The 21,044-nt window shown below is 40.3% G+C and overlaps 1 protein-coding gene across 3 annotated transcripts in view; it reads left to right on the forward strand.

Annotated features, from left to right (window-relative positions):
• The window catches only part of GRIN2A (glutamate ionotropic receptor NMDA type subunit 2A), a 175,738-nt gene that overhangs the window by 145,630 nt on the left and 9,064 nt on the right, over positions 1 to 21,044 (forward strand). For all 3 annotated transcript variants that reach the window (XM_054180626.1, XM_054180627.1, XM_054180625.1), the window contains exon 12: positions 6,344 to 6,531. In XM_054180626.1, the coding sequence (XP_054036601.1) occupies positions 6,344 to 6,531 (188 nt within the window). The remainder of the gene's footprint in view (positions 1 to 6,343; positions 6,532 to 21,044) is intronic.

Below are 21,044 nucleotides of genomic sequence, written 5' to 3' on the forward strand. Positions count from 1 at the left end.
TTTATTTCAAACCAAATTTGAGGAATAACATCTCTCAGTTTTTAATCCGTGTAGGCAAAATTGAAAACTAGATCTGATTCCATTAACTGTCATTCTCTGGAATAACATTTATATAATTTATAATGAGTAATTATTCTTAAGCATCTTAAGACCTTTGATTTTCCAGAACAAGCCCCAGAAGGTGCATACTTGAGTTAGAATGTACTTTACATCAAAAATAAAGTAGCAAAGTTGTTGCAAAGCTGTTTGCAGCAAAATGCAGTGTAAGCAAATTGTTGTGATGGTGCCCTTCATGTATTACATGCATTCTGATTTTTTGTAGGTCAGGTGTGTGTTAGTAATCATACACAGCTTTTGTCTGGCTATGGAAAGAACATACTTGGGGTGTTTGGAAACAAAGAAATGAAACTGAGAAAAATTGATTCTGAAGTTAATGTTCTGGCTCTGACAGATGAACTCTGCACTGAATGGTACCCACTTTAGCAAGAAATTAATTCTGCTTTAGCTACTGTATGTTTGGATTTCCTTCAGTAATTGAAAACTGGAAAGTGACTTCAGTCAAGCTCCAATTTCTCTGATTCTCAATGGCAACACAATTTTACTTTTCCCATGGACTCCAGTGCTTTACAATAAAACAAAGGAATGTGAGTAAATGGGGCTGCATCAATGCTTCCCTCTTACTGTCTGAATACTATGACACAGGTCATAACAGGACTGAAAGAGACTGATCTAATGTGCTGGAGTGCTGAGCAGATTGCTGGTTTAGATTTTTCTCTCTTGTTCCATCAAGAAAACATTTGCTGCAGGATAATGGAGTTGGTTAAGGAAGCAAAGTGAGCTATACTCCTGTGGTTCAGGAAGAAGTTATGACTGATAAAGGAGCATTTTCCTAATCCTAGTTTTCAATTTTCATCACAGGAATTTGCTGGAAGGTATCTGCCAATAATAATGATGAGAAAGATTATAGGGAAGTGTTTTCAGCTTTTCTGAAATTGCATTTCTGTACCTTTCCCTCTAGTTTACTTTACAGACAGACATTGTTGAATGTGTACAGCAACACTTTAGAGAATAAAGTTTTGCTATAGCTGGTGTGATTTTTCAGCTCTTACACTTCTTAGTGACTCATAAATGTTTAGGTATAGGAGTGTCCACATTTGTTTTTCACAGATCTCCCACTTCAAATTGTTATATTCAGTAATGCTCTTCTGTGTGTTGTTTGAATTTTTGGCCATTTTAGTTATTTGTTGTTGTTTCTTTAGGTTTTTTGTTTCTTTGGGGTTTTTTTTGGTTGGTTGGTTCGTTTTGTTTGAGTTTTTTTAAGAACTGTTCTAATTCATAATTTTATAACACCCAGTGTTCTCCTATGCTGTAAGCTAAAATTCTCCCCACCCCCTTTCCTCATTACTGTGTAATGAAGGACATTTGCCTGTGTAGTCTCTCTTATATAAAGATTCAAAAATGTTTATTTTCTCTGCTACCCAGGTTTATTGCAGTAGTACTGAGAAAGTTTACAAACCTGCCAGTTGCTCAGATGAGTCATAACGCTGTAGTCCTGTTCCTCTGCACTCATTGAAGATGCTTGGCACGTTTGACTAGTTCATGGCAGTAATAAATCTTGTTTCTTGCTGCATTTCAGTTTCTGTAGTTCTCCTTCATCTTTCTAATAATTCCTAGCAGTTTATTTAAACCTACACAATGTGACAAAGCTTTTCGCCCCCTGAAGTGGCTGCACTGAAATGACAACTTAATTGATTCATTTTCACATGACTAAGGTTTGTGAGAGGCTTTGAGCCTTTCTTGACGTGGGGTGATGTCCTTGGTGTGAGTAAGCTACCATACAGTGAATGCCCACCTTAAATAGCAGAGTGGTTAGCACTCAGACCAGTACAGCTGAATTTTGTTGCCGTGAAAGTAAAGATCCTGGGGCTTGCATTCCATCTGTAGAAGAAGAAGAGAAAAAGGAGAAAGGATGGGCTGGAGCACAGATCCAGGCTTGCCAGTCCTGTCTTGAGAAAGACAAGGATAGGCTGCTCCATCCAGTAGTCATTGCCATGCACACAGCCTGGCCCTTCCATCAGTGCCAAGCAAAACAGTAAATATGGCTTTCCCTACACAGGCATATCAGGAAGGAAAGTCCTCTGTGGACTCAGCAGCCTGCTGCTCTGTGCAAATGCCTGCTTTATCTCCTTCCAGAGCTTATACTCACTGCCATCTTTGCAAATAACTTGGAAAGGGTCAAATGTTCAGACTTCACAGTTTCAGTTTTTGGAAACTCTTACTGAGGAATCATTGAATACTTTGGGTAGGAAGGGACCTTTAAAGGTCAGCTAGTCAAACCACCCTGCAGTAAGCAAGAACATCCTCAAATAGATCAGGTTTCTTAGAGCCCTATCAAGCGTGTCCTTGAGTGTCTCCGGATATGGAGTCTCCACCACCTCCCTGGGCAACCTACTCCACGACCATAATAGTAAAGAACTTCTTTCTAATGTCTTATTTAAATCTACCCTTTTCTAGTTTAAAACCATTGCCCCTTGTCCTGTTGCTACATGCCTTTGTAAACACTCCCTCCCCAGCTTTCTTGTAGACTCCCTTCAGGTGTTGGAAGGCCTCAATAAGGTCTCCCAGAAGCCTTCTCTTCTTCAGGCTGAACAATCTCAACTCTCACAGTGTGTTTTCATAGCAGAGGTCCTACAGCCCTCTAATCATATTTGTGTCCCTTCTCTGGACCCATTCCAGCAGGTCTATGTCCTTCTTGTGTTGAGGGCCCCAGAACTGGATGCAGTACTCCAGATGAGGTCTCACCAAAAGAGAGTAGACTTGTAGAATAATCTTTCTTAATCTCGTGAAAGTTCTTGAAAAATCAGTGTGTCAGGAATTTCACCTCCTAGTACTGGAAGATTTGGGTGCCATAACAGCTGAGAGTTTAAGTTGTGGCTTGTTACTCACTGCCCACGCTGCAGGGGTACATCATGTTCTGAAGCTTTGCTTTGCAAGGAATAGTACTTCTGTAATCAGCACATGATGAAGAGATAATTAAGCCTTGAGAGGTTGGAAGAATTATGCTGGGAAAAGTATTCTGACTATGAGTTTGTATCTGTAGACAGCAAGAGTTTATTCAGGGCAATCAGGTTTTTGATTTACTGTTCAGACATTGGGCAGCAACTGATAGCAGAACCTATCAGCACTCAGCATCTGTCAAGAAAGTGCCTCATGTTCTTCAAGTGATTTGCATAGGGAGATTTATTGTGGCCTTATAGAAATAGTACAGAGAAACCCCTCAAAAATAAAGCCTATGTCTTTCTTGGGTGTAACCACTGCAGCTGATGGCAGACTCTCTAGGAAGCTGGGGAGGTGAGTCCACTGGAAGTGAGTGGAACTGTGGCTGTGTCTTGTCTTCCTCTCCCAAGGCTATAGTACACTGCTCAATAACTGTGGAGGCAAGTTACATGTGAAGAGTATGATTTCTGAGGTAGCACAAAGCTTTTGTCCTGGAGTTTTTAGCAAAGGTATATCTTTCCTCTGTTTCTCTGACCAAGTGTGTTTTGACAGAGAATAGCTGACTCTCTTTCCTCTGTGTTTATCAGCATGTGTTTTATGTGCTTACAACACTGCAATACTAGAGATCACAGAATAAAGAGATGACAAATTCTAATGCGTTTAATGTAGGTCAGCTGGTTGCAGCAGTGTCTGTAACCCATTTAGAGAAGCATTCCCTTCCAGTCCTTTGCCTGAACCAAAGGCATCACTGAGAGGAGAAGTATCCCTCCTTCCCCTCGGATAAGTGCAGAGGTCTAAAATCATGAGACTGGATTCTATTGATTATGGTATTTGTCTGCTGTAGATATGAAATCTTAAAAATATATTGAGGCTATTTTTTCCCCATTGTGCACCTAGCACAAGGACAAGGATTTTTGTTCTTACCTCTGTGTCTAATTACCTCCAAAGTGAGGAATGGAAGCAAGTGATTTAGAAAAGTGTCTAGTCATGTATGGGAGGCTGCAGGCTCGGGCAGTGCCTCAACACCCTCTTGACTGTTTCCAGTTTAGTTACCCTCACTGCTACATAGCCATCCATATCTTATTTCTGGATTGAATTTGTGACATATCACCTATCAGATACTTAGCAATTGTTTTCTGCATGTGAAATTACCCATTTGAAGGAATGAGAAAACTGGAGTTTAGTACTGATGGAGCTAAACTGACTTTTTAAGCTGTTGATTTCACGGAGTTTTAGGGAGAACTGGGCAAACAAAGGAATTGATGGGAAGAGTGAGCAAACAAAAGAACTGATGGCCTGTCTACTCCTTTTAAGCTTGTATGAGCCACCTGTAGCTTCTCTAGATTAGCTCCTTCAACAAATTCCAGTTTGATGACTTGAGTGGTGACTGTTGGGGTAAGTATCCTTGACTACAGTAAGCAGTGACCTCACTCTTCATTTTTTTCATCACAGCAGATAAAATCCAACAAACTCTCCAACACCCAGTTCTCTCCTGGTGTTTCTCTTGGTGTTTTTTTTTTTTGTGTCATGAGATGGAAGGGGTGGGTTTTAGTGCCACTTTTTCTGTCTGATCTAGAGCTCTGCAGAATTTAGGGTTCTGTATGAATCTGTTGGTTGATTATTTAAGAACAACTATTGAATTATGTTGTGCATGAAAGTTGGGAGGAGGGTTGTGTGCCTTTTTTTGCTTGGTTTGTTGTTGAAGTTTATTTTTTTCTCTGTCAGTATCCAAAATCTGATATGCTTAGGTCTGGCTCTGTTCTGTGAATATGTTTATCAAACTTTATCAACATAAACTGATTTAAGGTAGTGGCAAATGTGATTCCAAAACTTCAACAGCAACAAAATCCACATTTGATACAATATAATTGAAGCTGATGCTCTTGTACCTGTTTGTGCCACAAGTAATTAAATTTTATAATTCCTTTTCCATTAAGGCAGGTCCCAACTGCTTCTAAGCAATATTTTGCCAGCCTCCCTCATTTGCATCCCATCAGAAAATTTTAGCAGTGCTCCACAGTAATGCTTGCTGGCTCTTCAAAGGCACAGCAGGCAGTGCTTGGGAGTGGAAGTGCTAATGAGAGTGGCAAGGTGAAGACTCCACCTACACCAGCCTGTGAAACCAGTTGTGTAGAGGTGTCCTTCCTCTGACTAATATGGGAATGGCAAAGATGTTTGAAAAGAGAGTGTGTTACTAGGGAATGTAATGACTTTGGTTTAGTGCATCATTCAGGTGGGGTTTGGGTTGAAATGATATTCCACGCCCCACGCCCCCCCCCCCCCCCCCCATTGCCTCTGTATTTTGCTGGTCTTGTGCAAGTGGTAGAAATCTTAAAGCTACTGCTGCACATGAGGGCAGCAATACAAAGTAAACTGAACGTCTGTATTTTTCCTTTTAAAGCTTGCATATAAACTTCTGCAGGTCTAAGAATGTCTTTTCTTTGGTAGAGGTCTACTGCTGGCAAGTAATCGTCCTTCCAAATGACCTCCTCCTCTTGTATACGCACTTCTGCAGGCTTCATTTGTGTAGTATCCATGGACTTGTTTCTTTTAACTCGCTTTAGAGTGCTGCTTAAAAATTATCCCTGAAGGACTCTGTCTCTTTTCCTCGGTTTTGTTGTGTTCCCAGTAGACCTTAGAGAATGGATCATCCCATTCCTACATGTCTATGTAGAAGAACTGTAAGCCTTGAGGTTTTTCACAACAGGTTCCTTTATTCCTGCTGTACTCTGGGTATACAAATAACGTGTTTGGAACTGCAAATCATAAATGTTTTCTATCATTCAAAAGCAGGATTTAGGTAGCTATATCAAATATGCTCCAATACTGTCCTCTGTCTTCACAAGGACTTAACTTTCACCTTCATTGTTTATTTCTGGAAGGAGACATAAAATCAGGCTGTGGATGTGTATAACTGGTGGAGTCACGTTTTCAGTCCCATTCAGTATTTGAAGTAAGCTAAATGGTTATTGTTGTTTCAATTCTAAATTCTCTATTGTCATTTGTGTTGTTTTTGGAGCTAATTTTGCATTTTAATGTACTTATTATCCATTTTGAGAGCATGGATACAAAGACAACAGGGCAAGACATTTTGTAGCTTGCTTTCTCCTGCTCAGTGTTTTTTAACAGCATGCCTTAAAATAGAAATGCAAAACTATATGTCCTACTTTCCTCTCACTAAAATAGATGCCTTTTGTTAATTTTAGATACAGCAGAGCAGGATATGTATTAATGATATCAAAGAATCCATATGCTATTCAACAGGGTCCTAACATCAAGGACAAAAGAAGCTTGACAACAGCTGTCCCTAATGATTTGGTTTGTAAAATGTTTTCTTTTATTTCAGGAAGTTGGACGCTTTCATCTATGATGCAGCAGTGCTGAATTACAAGGCTGGAAGAGATGAAGGCTGCAAACTTGTCACAATAGGGAGTGGATACATCTTTGCCACTACAGGCTATGGAATAGCACTTCAGAAAGGATCACCTTGGAAGAGACAAATTGATCTAGCCCTTCTTCAGTTTGTTGGAGATGGTAGGCACCAATCTTTCCCCTTTCTTTTCTTTATGTATGCACAGTTAATTCAGTTTTAGTAGCTCTAAGCCTTTTACTACTGCTCTCTTACACTCCTAAAAAAACCCAGACAAATGCAAAACAAATGAGTAAAATTACTTCTGGATGCTGAGACAGGAATTCTCTTCCACTCTTTTCTAACTTACCTCACTGTCAAGGTTATTTGCGTCTATTTTCATATATGCACAAAGTACAGTGGCCTCTGTAGTAGAGAGCATTTCTAAATGTATTTGTCTCTCTCTTTTTTCTCTCTCTCTTTTTTTCCCCTCCTTCCCCCTCCCCCCCCCCCCCTTTTTTTTTTTTTTTTTTCAATTCCTCAAGAGTTACCTTTCAGTGTGAATGTTTTGATCTTTACATGGTGTAGCTCATTCCTCCACTGGTAGGGGGGATGACTAAGCTCAGATAGGTTAATTTAAGCTTCTGGTAGAAGAATGGTTTTGGGAATTGAAGTGTGGTGACTGATTTTATTGGCTTTCAAACAGCTGCTTTTCATTCTAACAAAACCAGAAGAATTGTAGGTCCTCTTGGCACTTCTGCCTTGCAGAAGAAGAAGAAAACTTACTGCACATCTTTGATATGTTTGCAGACAGAAATAATGTCTTGTTCTCCACATATGGCTTGAAGTATATTTTGATTGTGGGAATGTTTCTTTGCTACAGTGAAACTTCAAGCCTTTCATAGAATGGCTTATGTTGGAAGGGACCTTAAAGATCCTCTACTCCATCCTCCTCACCATAAGCTGGGACACTTCTCAACTAGACTCAGCTGCTCAAGGCCTCATGCAACCTGACCTTGAACAACCACAGCGAGGAGACATCCACAACCTCCCTGAACAACCTGTTCCAGAGTCTCACAACACATGTACTGAGGAACTTCTTACTAAGATCCAGTCTAAACCTGATCTCTCTCAGCTTAAAACAATTTCCCCTTGGCCTATTTCTACACACTCTTATGAAAAGTCCCTCTCCAGCCTTCCTGTAGAATCCCTTCAGGTATTGGAAGGCAGCTCTAAGGTCCCCCCAGGGTCTACTCTTCTCTAGACTGAACAACCCCATCTCCCACATCCTATCCTCATAGGAGAGGTGTCCCTTCCAACTTAAGCCATTCTATGATACATGCCTACTGTTCCATAAAACCTAAGACATCAATTTTCACACTGGAGACTGTGTTAGTCTTCCAGCACATGGATTTTACTCATGTTATGATACTGAATAAAAGAGATGTAATCATCATGATGGATGCATTTTCTCTGGAGTACACAAGGAGATACTGGTGTCATCATTATTGATCTGTTGGATTTAGAGAGGCTTATGGAAGAAGCATTACTTACTTCTGCTAAGGAATGAATATGTGATTCAAAATAGCTAAATTTCACACAGTTACATATTCTTGTTATAAACAGTTGCAATTAATTGACCAAAATAATTGCTTTATTTTTCTGTTTGTGACTAGAATATTTTTCTGTTTGTTTAATACTAGTAACAAATGTTAGGTGCTGCAATTCTGACCCACTTTTAGATAGGGAAGCTGAATCAGAGAAGTTGAATTTTTTGTTCCATACTAAAGAAGAAAATGCTTCAGTAGCCTGAAGGAGGATCTAAGATGTCTTTCTCACTTGTGGTCTAACTCCTCTAGATGCTGCCAGAGCATTGCTGAGGTTTTCATTCTTTTCACCTTTCATTTTCTTCATGCTTACTCTTTCATCATTTTTGATAATTCTCATCCAACAAAAAAGAAATGAAATCACAGGGAAATTAAATAAATGAAATAAAAGGGAATGTATTTGGAGCTATTCAAGGAAAAGCTCATCAAAATACCAAAGGTGCTGCATTTTTGTGCACATCTTTGTCTCTGAATATCAGGGAGAAAACAAAATGGATGGGAGGAAAGAGGGAAAAATCTTATCACGTATTTACACTTTGACCTCTGGCTTTACATATCATATGAACCTTTAACCCATTTTTGGTAGCTGATAATAATGTCTGTGAGACTCAGTATTAAAACTTCCATATGAATAATTTATAGGATTGCAATAGGATTGCAGTTGTGCCCAGGTGACTGAAAGGCTGCCGTGAGATGTCTGTTCCCATCTTCATCTTGCTTACATATTAGTTTAGAAGACAAGCACAAGTTTTGACTGCACAAACCATGGAGATTGTGCATGCGTGTGTTACATTTTTTCAGTGGTATTTTTCAATACCTTTAGAAGGTATTCTGAACAACCTGTGAATGCTAAAATAAGGATCCCAATGTTTGTGACCTTCCTCCTGACTTGCTCCAAACAGAAAAGGGCCACAAAGATTATCCAAGGGCTGGAACACCTCTGCTGTGAGGGTAGGCTGAGGGAGATGGAGTTGTTCAGCCTAGAGAAGACTCTGCAGTGACCTTACAGCTGCCTTCTGATGTCTGAAGGGATCCTAGAGGAAGGCTGCAGAGAGACTTTTTGTAATGGTATCTAGCAATAGGCCAAGGGGGAATGGCTTGAAGCTGAGGGAGAGTAGGGTTAGACTGGGTCTTAGGAAGAAGAGGACGGTGGGACTCTGGAATAGGCTGCCCAGGGAGGCTGTGGGTGCCTCTTCTGTGGGGATGTTCAAGGTGAGGTTAGACGAGGTCTTGAAGAGCCAAGACTATTTGAGAGGTGTCCCTGCTCTTGGCAGAGCAGTTGGAATAAATCTCTAAGGTCCCTTCCAATCTAAGCCATTATATGATCGTTCAGGCAATTATGTGGGCACTGTTAAAGGGAATATCAACTGAACATATATGATGTGTAGGACTTATTGTAGGTATATTTCCTTTAGTCCTTGAAGTGTTTACTATCTTGTTTCACTTCATTGTGTCACAGGTCACCATGATAATTTTCAGATAAAAAAATTGCAACCAAACAAAAGGGAAAAGAAGAAACAAAGAAACAAAAATGCAACTGAAAAAGAAACTCCACCCCTAAGAATGAGGTTGAGGGTGAAATTTCTTCTACTGATTTTTAAAGTACATTGCAGGTGAACTGGCACAAAACACCAAGAAAGTAAATGTAAAGAGTAATTGCCTGGAACTAGCATGACTTGATTTTGTAATCTACATCCAACTTCAGTAGTCTGAGTAATCTTTTTAGCTATGAACTTACATAACTCTCTTCGGGTGAATAAGAAGAAATGAGCCCAGCGTTCAGACCAGCATCATTTGCTGTATCACTGGAACACTAGACTAGTCTTTGAAGTTATCTAGACTAAAAGCATGCATGGTTGGGGGAGAAGTGTCTTCATAAGATGATGCTCCTGGGATAGCCTCAGCAGAGTCTGAATGAGGTTGTTTAAGTAAATAGACAAGCACAAATGAAGGCAGAAATACTTCTTTCACATGTATGGTCTCTGCAGAATCTATCATTCTCTAACACTAAGCCTATAAACCAGCAAAGTGCTTAGCAGTATTGAATTACTATTATTCAGTATATGTAGCAGAACATTCATCACAGTATGGAATAATTTCAATGAATGATTATAAATCTAATGAGTTTCATAAGCATAAGAAAAAAATCCTAATGAGCTGAAGAAACATGATTTCTTGATATGAATGTTATGTTAATAAGAGGAGAGAACCTTTTGGATGATCCTAGATATTTGGATAAAACCAAGTGATTTGTTTAAAAGTATAGCTGATTGCACCTACCAAACCTCCACGATTTCATCTCTTTTTTACATTTACATAGTACTTGAGACAGCCTTTTGCAATGTGTTTTAAAGCTTTCAGTTTCTTCTGCATGTGTCTTTCCCCTGCAATTTTTCTCACTTGATTTTTTTCCTTGCTTCTTCTATGTAATTCTCCTATCCAAGCCAGCTGACTTACATATTGAAATGATTTTTTTTTTGCACAGTGTATGGGAAGCTTTTCCCTCTTCTTTGCTGATGCACAACATCCATCTGAAGTATTAATGGCTTGTTCATGCAGGAGCATCCTTTCCTAATTTCCAAAGCAAGATGCTCTTTCTACATTAAAGTCAAGAGCTTTGAACTCTCTTTATCATCTTGTTAGCACTGGGAAAAAACGTAGGTAAATACACAGAGGCTTGTAGGTTTGTTTTATAGATAACTTTAAGCTTAGACTGGGCAGTTTCATGCATCTACATGAGCAGTGTTCTAATCCTGAGGACAGATCTTTTGGGTGGACAAATTGTACTGGCAATTAACAATTATACCCTGAAAGTGACAGAATTCTCAGTGGAAGGAAGAAGGCTAGAAGATGCCAAATTTATTACTCTACCAGGGAGGAAAAAAGACAGAAGGAAGGAGGATGGGAAGGAGATGCTGAGGAATTTACAGAATAGCTACATAATTGGCTAAAAAATAGATTTATCCCCAAAATATTTCATCACTTGGTCTGTGTTAATATACATAGCCCAGTTCACAGGAAGTTGAGATGAATATTCATTTATTACTAGAAGATCAATTGCTTTGGAACCTTGGTGAACAGTACTGTTAGTGAATTTCTGGCTTTGTACCTCTTACTATCTGTACATCATATCACCTGCAAAAACTTCCAGCTGACAATTAGCATCTGTAGTTTGGGTTAAAATAGTTGGTTGTCAGGGTAATTCTCTACAGTTCTGTGTTGGGTGTGCTTTTATTTTTGGCTTGCTGTGGTCTCAAGATGAAACTTGCTTTGTGTTTTTAATAGAGAAATGAAGATCTCTATCGAGTCACAGAAGCAGCACCCAGTTCAAAAGCAAATGAAATGATATGGCTGCTAAGAAGCAGCACCATCATTTTGTTTGCATCTTCTGCCCACAGTCACAGGGATGTGTCAGAACAGCAATGTTGTGCACTGCTGATTCTCATGATGTGTGGTTTGTGTTCTTGTACAAACCTCTGTTCAGAGCAGCCGAGCGGGCTGACATACCCAGAATCCATCATGTTGCTCTAGCAGTTGTCAACTGCTTTTTGGTGCTAGCTTGCAATTTGCTGGCTTCAGTGAAGGCTCAGGCACACCACCTGTGTAGTTTAGCAACTCTATAACTGCTGAACTGCAAGATTTGTGAAGGCATCCTTGTTCCTCCAGCCTTCTGTAGTAGAACTTTTGGCCAGCTATCTGAAAGCCCAGGTAATGGTGAGACTCCTCTGGCTTGGGCTGCATGTTACCATGCAAAGCAGAGTGGTACTTTTCCAAAAATATCCTGCAAAATAGTTTGAAAGCCAGTGCTTCTGAAACCTGCAGAATGATGTCTTTGGGAACTGAAGCAGAATCAATGGTACCTAGTAGGTAAGGAGAATCTCTCATTCTTTGGTGGGGTTTTATTTTTTTCTTTTTCTTTTTCCTAGTGAGCAAATGAGATTACTGAACTGCAAATGACAAAGCTGCTTTGGCATTAAGAGAGTAAGAGGGCTTCAGAGTGTGCATGGGATCAAGAGAAAGACAGCCAGGAGCCTTTAGCTATGGGGGATGCAGCAGACATAGAGGGATAATAAAAGCATGACAGCAGAAGTGGATGGAAATGTGGAACAGAACAATGCTGGTGTTAAGAGCAAGATTGGAGAGGAGGTTGAGAATATCAGGCAGCAGGCCAGGTGAAGCATCTATTGGTGTGAGGTATTTGTAGTATTTTGTGTTTCCTGCAGGTAATGAGCTTGGTTCAGATGAATGTCTGGGAAGAGATCTGCAGGAAAAGAGGGTCTCCCGATTGCATAGCCCCTAACCCTTAAAGCTGCAACCTTTAAAGCAATTAGAGACATAGGGAAGAAAACTGGATTTGGATTGAGTTTCTGCAGACTCTGTTATCCCCTTCCTAATAACTTTCAGTTCTGGTTAATCTTTATGTGCTTTCAGGACAGCATAGTACACTAAGAATTATTTTCCTGGGTGGATAATTGCTTCCCACTCCTTAGGGGTAATAGGTAACTGTGGAAATGAGATTTGCCCCCTTACATCTGGAAGAGGAAAGCTCTTTGCTTTTTTTTTTTTCCCATATTTTAGTATAAGCCTTCCAAATCACTGTCTGGATTAGAAGTGTAGCAGCGTGACTCACTCTGGCTGCTCCAGACCAAGAAGGAAATACGTATGTGATTATGAGGACATATTTTCAGTGCATGCTGCTCAGGCAGGATACACCCACAATCCCAGTGATTTTCTGTTTATATATTTAGTGTCCTCCTTAAGCAGTGGGTGGAACAAATGTGACTGGAGAGTGTGAGTGTACAAGTGGAGGGTGGAACAAGAGTTTAGAGGGATTGTAATATTGAAAGTCGTGCTTAAGAGTTCTGTTAATTCATCCTTAAGTAATGGGGGCACACAGAGTGCAGTCATTAGCTCACAATAAGTTTATTGCTGTCAGTCATCTGTGTTTCTCTTGCTATTTTTAGAGCAGGAAATAACTGAAAAGAAGAGTAAGTGAGATTGTTTTGGAGGATTCAAACTGTACTTTTATATAATCTCTTCCATGAAACCTGCCGTATGGATCACATAACTAGGTCAAACTGAAATTGATGAGCTTATTGAACCAGATGCACATCAACCCATTTGGCTTCTGACTCCTCTATTGAGGAAAAAAATACTATTAGGGCTTCCAAGTGATGGGGTGCTACCTTCCTCGTCCATCGCATAGCGGGAGTTCTTAACAGAGGAGATGTGAAACAGTTTTTCCCTAACTTTGAAAACTATCATTTGAGCAATCTGAATGAGTAAATGATTCTGATAGTGCAGCCACAGTCTTTTAAAGATGATGCCCTACATCTGGTCCATGTGACAGTATATGTAACAGTGTATATAACCCTTTTGTTCAATCTCTGTAAATGGTATATGTCAGTTTTCTTTACTTGCCTGCTGGCTCGTCAGGCTGAACCACAGCTTAGTGCTTTGTGCAGGAGTTACCACCCCTTATACTGTCAGTACCAGCTTGTTTCTTCTTGCACCTTCTGCTCTGTCACGTGCACTGTGATCTCCTCCTGGGCCGGCCTCCTCCTGCCCTGCACCTTACGCAGGTTTAGGGGACATGCTGACACTAGAGGTCTGTGGTACTTAACCAATAAGCCAGCAAAGACGTTGGACTGCAGCTCAGCTTTCTCTCGGACAGAGCATCTTTTCCTTGCCTGCCTTTAGGCATCTTCTGCAGTCTGTGCAGACTTTAGACAGGGGTAGGTGTAATGTGTGAAAACAAAATATAGGGGAGAATTAATGTTACCAGACAACTCTCATGTGTGCAAGATTATGTTTTTTAGAGTCTGAGGAAGGTGGCTTCCCACACAGATACACTCGCCTGATGTACCTGCTGCAGGACCTGGCACTGGTGCAGGTGTATCTGGCACTAAGGGCTTCCACAGCTCAGGTGGCTGGATATGTCTTTGTGCAATGACTCTTACTCTGTAAAGCCAATCTCTGGCCTGTGCTTGAGACAGCAGAAACACATTTTAAGAACACCACTGCCAGGCAACCCCCCATTAGATTATTTTTTTCCTTAGTTTGTATTAGGTTTGATGTTTCTCCAATATTCTGTGGGCACTTCAGAGCCAGGTTTTGATGCAGGTGCAGGCTGGCACTGAACCACTCTGAAACTGTCATTTGCAAATGGCAGAGGAAGTGTTAAAAATCATGGTTTTATCCAGAAGGGACATATAAAATGTATTTCTTCTCTCTTTATGTGTGAGAATAATTAAATAGATTAAAATGAAGCTAGGAACTTGATTAAAGTATGCCTCCAGAGTACCTAAGGAAGTAGTGGAGGCAGTGTGTGAACCATCAGTGATTATCTCCAGGAACCTATGGCTTTGACCTACATGGTTAAAGTAGAGCAGAAAAACACCAGTCTTTTAAAGAAGAAAAATAACAATTTGATGAAGTATAGACTTTAGTGCTTATAAAAATATTTAAACAAGTGATTTATCTATCTAATTTGATTATTTGGAGAATAATAAAAGAATGAAAATTAAAAAGTCAATCTTTCAATTATAAATCTTGCAAAATTAATCTAATTACACATCGAATAGGATAATTGTTCTTGCAGAGAATAAAGATTAGTGAAGCACAAGTAAATAGTAAAATCATCAGAAGGACCAATACTCTTTCCTTTTCCACTCAGTCAGTGCTGTGACTGTAATCACTGTTTCTATTTTGCTGCTTATTCTTCCCTCACATATTTATTTAATGGCTTTTTGACAAGCATTTCTTGTGTGTAGAGCTAATTCCAAAGTCATATCTCTGTCCATTAGTACTTCTTCAATTTCCCTCCATCAAACACTGTGTCCCAACTTCTGCTAGTGGTGTGTCCCCCAGGGGCTGGCTAAATGCAGCACACCTTTTAAAACCAAGCAGTATCTCAGACTTTTGACTGCTATTTTGGAGAGTCATCAGTCTGTGCTTAATCTGGTTGTATTCCCAAGTTGCACTGAAACTCAGCCCGGGCTTGGCTTACTTCCCAAGAGTGAAGATCAAGAGAGGTAAATCATGGTCTTGCTTTGATTTTGGGGAGGTTTTTCTACAAGGATGAAGCTTGACCCATGGCTGTACTAGCTGGGACTGTGCCCTTTGGTGCTTGGCAGCGGCTGAAGGGAGGAGAAGGATAAAAGCCTTGTAGCTATGGTTTTGGAGAAGGGGTCTGGAGGCACAGCCAGGCACACAAGCACTTTTGATACATGTTACTTACTGATTGTTGATGTACCCTCTTGGTTTTGCCTTGAAGAGGACACAGGGTTAGATTCTCCATCTCTGACACTTTCCCCCATGCTTGCGTGCTCGAGGAACAGGGGAAGAAGATGTTCAAATGCCACTGAAGCTTCAGAGGTCTTGCTTTCTTTCCTGGAAGGGAGCAGCAGGTTGATTTTATTACTTGCCTTTTTAAAAAGCAGCAAAGAAGTCAGTCTGTTCTGGCTTTGGATGTAATTATAAAACTTTGTGCTTGCTTATTTCTGCCAGGTTTGTAGCTAGGGATGTATTTTGGGTGATGATTAAAGATTTTATACTTTTATTAATTGTGAGGAAGGCATTAGACAAGTATTGAAAAATCGTTATTCTCTCTCAAAAACAGTCTTACTCCAAGCTGCTGTTCTGTAAGTACATGGGGAGAATGCTGGATTTGGGGCTTCTCTATTTTACAAATAAAACAGTTTTCAGTATGTGTGCATCTTCCTGGGTGCACATGTAGATGCAGATGAAAAAAAAAACCAGAAAACAAAATAACTGCAGTGAACTGACCCTTAAGTTCACTTTTTAGCCGTCAGTATCTCATGGCTGTCCCATTGTTTGCAAAGGCATTGCCTTTTGGTGATGGTGTTTTAATGAGCATAGCTGAGAACCAAGAAAGGATGCCAGAACTTTACAAGATGCTGGGCCTAGGAAATGAAGAGAATCTGGGGATACCAGTAGCCCCACTAAAAGAACCCTTGAGAGCTGACACATCACAAAGAGTCTGTGAGCTTTTCAGCTCTGAGAGGATGATGCAGGAATAGATGACAATGCAGCCTGCAAAACCTGCTAAGGGCTGTGATAAGGAAAAGCATGCAGTATTACCTTTTGATCTGTGTCTTGTGTGTGTGTCTGGATAATGATGTTTTTATTGTGAAGAAATTGCTCAGGGGACACACTGTTCAGCTTCTCACTTCTTCCCAGTATGACCAAGTGTGAAATACTCTAGAGCTGTTGTGCTGAAATATAGGAAGAAATGAAGTTCTGGGGTAGTCATCAGACAGGCCCATGACTGTGCAAACAGCAGTCTGAGGGGAGAGCATCAGAGCCACAGGAACTAACCCAGGAGAAGTACAAAGGGACCTGAGTACAGTTTGCACTGTAACCTAAAACGATTGTAAATTGTCTTGAATTACCACTGAGAGAGCTAGAAATTTGCCCTTTATTAGAGAAGGCCATACTGCGATTTGAGTGAATAGTGCAGGGGCTCCACACTGCTTGAGATATGGATCTTTAAAATACTTGCTTGTACTGAATCTTACATCTAAATGGGGCAGACTCTTCATCACACAGTCCTACAGAAATGTAAAAAAATAAGTTCATGTAAGCATCATGCAGTTATTTGTGAGTTTTGCAGGTTAAATACATTGTGAACTTTTCAAGCAGAAAATAATCAATTTGGGTTTTGGGGTTTTTTTTGGTCAAATGCATTGGAACTTTTCATTTTCTAACCTTGGGCTAGTGTCATGATGTACTTGGTTGCTGAAATCTGCAACTGCTCATCTGGTTGTTAATTTAGTCCACACATGAACATGGAGATGGAGGACAATTGTGGCATTACATTCCTTTTAGTAAGTGCCTGAAGTGCAAACAAAAAGCTTTAAAATAAGTCTGATTAATATTTATAAGCAACTTGAGACCCTGCTATTAGATGCGGCCGTGAACTCCATTAACACTTGGTTCATTGAGGCCTGGCATTTATAGATTCTGAGGTTGCTGACTTCGATTTCCAGGGTCTGTCTTGTGGAACATTTGGAGCTCTTACAGGCTAATTAGAATTATGTACACATGGAGATGACTGAACTCTCCAATTCTTGGTAATCACAAATTACTGACCTTTGGATTGCCAAGACTAGGATATTGCTGTAGGTGCCATCACCCTACACATTCACCTCATAAGTTAGACCACCCAGAAGGATTCGTAAGACAGCAACATTCCTCCAAAAGGACTTGATTCTTTTGAATACTTTTTTCTGAACCAAGTTTAACTGGCCTCAAAGTTCAATGTTTTGAGTACCAACTCCAGGCTAAGTTTGGAAGTGACTGATTTTTATAAGAAATGAATTGGCATCTCAGCTAAGAAATGCCTCATATCTGAGGATTATGTAATAAAAATGTTGTACTTTAAAGCTCTTGGGTAAAATGTAGTGGGCAGGAAGAGCAATAAATAGATTGGGCTATTTTGGCAATTTTATAGGGTCAGCTATGCTGAAGTGTTGTTCCAGTTAAATTAGTAACTGTTTTGTCTGTGTCTATAATTCTGTGTGTATAGACACACACGTGTATATAAATATATACTAGAAATTGAAACTGGTTTATATAGACAGACCAGAATTACCAGCCTAATCTGTCCATTCCCAGGTAATATCATTCCATAAATACAACAATCCAATGATTCACAGTGCTGTGCAATCTGGACAATTGTTTATTGCTTTTGGGTACTAATTGCCAATGATTTCTGTCCTTGTTGGATATAGTGGAGAGGACATTGCAACAGCAGCACCTGCAAACCTCTGAGATACTTTGCTTTTTGTACCTTGCCAGGGCACTGTCATTTATCTCGACTCAAAGCAGGCTTGGTTGGTTTCTGTAGTGACATTTGTGGAAAGGTTAGTGGATTATCAATAGCTACTTTAGATGTACATGCCAAAGGGGAAGAAACACAGAAGAAACAGTAATAAAAAAGAGTTTTAAATTCCTTTGTGAATTTTGTTATGAATTGTAAAAGGGCACAGCAGTCAAATCAAATTGATGTTTGCCAGTCTTGGGAGATGTGGATTTTCCTGTGGGAAGTAATGAGGGCTGATTGTCAGAGCTTCAGCTTCTAATGCACAAACCAGAAATATTGCTCTCTCCTTGGATTTGGATCTTCTGTCTTCTATAGCCTCTGTGAGTTTTATTCATAGGCCTTGGGGAGGACTTGAAAGAGAAATGAGGGGAACAGTCTGCTGAGGTTTAGCAGAACAGAAGAACTCCAAACGTTCTAAGATATGGAAATGCAATAATGAACCCCAATTATCTATGCAACGACAGTCTGCAGTATCTATACTGTTACAATTAATAATTTATTGTCCCTGTGCCCTGGATTAGAAGACTTTTAAAGACTCTTTAGGACTGACTTCCTTCTTTGGGGATGCTCTTAGGTATTTTGAACATTGAGCACTGTAACTGGGGAGCAGATACACTGCTTTTGCTGATGTAGAGGTTCAATTCATGCTTCAAGCACAAAACTAAATTCAGAATTACTGGGAACCAAATAACCTTTCTTACAGATTTGTGACATACCCTTGCTAAAATGCCTCAGTCCTTGTCCTTTAAACTTCAACTTTTCCTTCACATTCTATGAGAAGCAATTTCTCAATCACCGTCTTGTGTTCCGCTTCCAACTCGTACATCCAAATTATCAGTAGGCTGCAGCTTTCCTAGTGCCCTAGCAATCTGTCCAGCAAAATGGTCTTGCAGAGCAGGTCATTGATCTTCTAGTCTAGGTTGAAGATACCTTAAATGTCAATATAGCTTCTAGCCATTTTTTCTGATCTTTAAAGCAGTGATGTGTGGATTATAATACAGAAAATGTATTCCCTAATTACTGGTAAGGGTTAAGCATCTGTAGCATGGGACTTCTTCCCCCAAACTGAAGCCATATCCTAAACTAGGAAGCACAGCAAGTCAACTAATTCTGTACTTTCTGGCCCTCTGTATTGCCTGCTGTAATTTCTAGAAACAGTGAAATTTATGTCATTAAAAATAAGAGTAGAATTGCTCAGCAGACTGTATCGCCAAGGGAGTAAAAAGACATGCATGCACTTGCAATGCATCGGTAGGAACAGCACAAAATGTTTGAAAATTAATGTATCATGCATTATGAAACTCACTCTTGGCAGAAACAATTACAGTTTCTTGCACACCTCTGTCCATGCTGGAAGTAGCAACCACTGCTAAGTGAAGGTGTCCTTCATCTGAAGCCAAATTTCTTTGGTGAAATACAGATTCTAAATCTAAGAATATGCAGCAGAGTGAGAGATCAGATCTGCTTCCTTAGCTCTAAGTAAACGAAGTGTTTCAATGGCAGTGAGGATGTGGCATAGCCAAGACAACAAATGAGGAGTGCTGTCCACCAGGCACATAAAGATACCATTATTTTACTGCTGTTGTCCAGGAGGCAGGCAGTGGCAGCAGCAAAAGGCCAGAGGAGACTGTAAGAAGAAAAGCTGGGTGGTCCCAGAGGGTCAGGAAGGAGAAGAGGGAGGTGTTCAGGGCACCATGAGAGAGAAGACTGGGAGTACGTGATGGGAGAAGGGATTGCAGTTACTGCATCACTCATGTCTCTGGGGGAAGACAGAGAATGAAGAGAGAGAAAAGCCCAAGAGAGCTGTCTTTGAAAGGGACTGCTAGCTACAACAAAAATTAAAATAAATAAAAAACACCTGACCAGGACAAGGAGCCTAATGTATTGCTGCAAGTGTCCAGGCATTAAGTGGCAGTTATTTTCTATAGAAAAGCAGCAGTAGGCTTTGTTAGTAGTGTATCATATACAACTGTTTTTCCTCACTTGTGTGTAGTGTATGGATAAAGCTAGGCAAGCTTTCCATTCCCAGTATAACATTAGTGTAACCTTCAGACATAATGCTATAGATGTTTGCTATTGCTTTGCCATAAATAAAAGTATTACAAGGAAGAAAGAATTTTGATAAATAATGGATTTGTTTTCTCTGGATTGGTTTCCCTATTACTGAAATGCAGCCAAGTATGAGAGGAAATGTGACAAATGATACTGCAGTGGTGGCCTGGTGCAGCATCTGGGGGCAGTTGGCTGCTGGACCTGGTTGCTTCTGCTCATGCTGAATTTTTAAACTCTCCATTTAATCTTTTAACCTTGGGTGCTCTGTCTTTCAACATTCAAAAACCTCATCTTGGGATGGGAGGCAGATGTAAAGGGATATATGGATGCAAAAAAATGCAAGATAGGTAGATACCTGAATTGTAAAGTTATCTGGTTAGTGGCTGCTCAATATGAAAAATAAAATGAGACAAGAACACTAATAAATGAAATCCCCAGATACCCAAACTCCAGGCAATAAGAGATATGAGAGATAGTAGCAGAGACCAGATTTATCAGGAAAGATTCAAGTAGAACATTGCAAATTATATGAAAAGAATAAATAAGGATGTCATGGGTCTCACAGGAACTAACAAATGTCTTGTGCATCTTTTAAAGGTATTATGAGAACGTGTGACATTTATTTGGCAGTGTTTAAGGGAAAGGCCAAAAGGAGGGGTCAGAGTGGGATGAACAAGGGAAAACAGAGAGGAAGGGGCATAAAAGGGTCTGGTTGTACATCAAGACACTTGTTGGACTGAACCCTGTATCTGCCTACTACAGCCTGCCCCATCTCTTTACTAAACTCAGTTCCCAGCTGGTTTTGATGTGATCTTGCTTTCTCTTTAGTGTTTATGCGTGTAGGGGCAGATGTGACTTGATAGAGAACTTCTGGAAAGACCTGAGGTCCAAGCTGTTGCCTGTCACACAGGTTGTGGGCACAGATAGTGCACAGACTTAGCACTATTTGAGAGGTCTGTAAATATTGGTGTTTGTGAATGTGTCTTTCACCAGCATACCTCAGTCCTCATCAGCTGGGCAGCAGGAGGAGGATCAGGCTGTGTGGCCATGTGAGTGCTGCTAACCACAGTGCTGTTGATGAGAGCACAGGTGTGTGTCAGCACCTCTGGAGTACATAAATGGGGTCACTACCAGCTGGACCTGCATATGGGAGCTCCACTTATGGCACCTAATTGGACTGGGGCAGGACAAG

The sequence above is a fragment of the Dryobates pubescens genome, chromosome 4, assembly GCF_014839835.1.
Source record: "Dryobates pubescens isolate bDryPub1 chromosome 4, bDryPub1.pri, whole genome shotgun sequence".
Lineage (NCBI taxonomy): Eukaryota > Metazoa > Chordata > Aves > Piciformes > Picidae > Dryobates > Dryobates pubescens.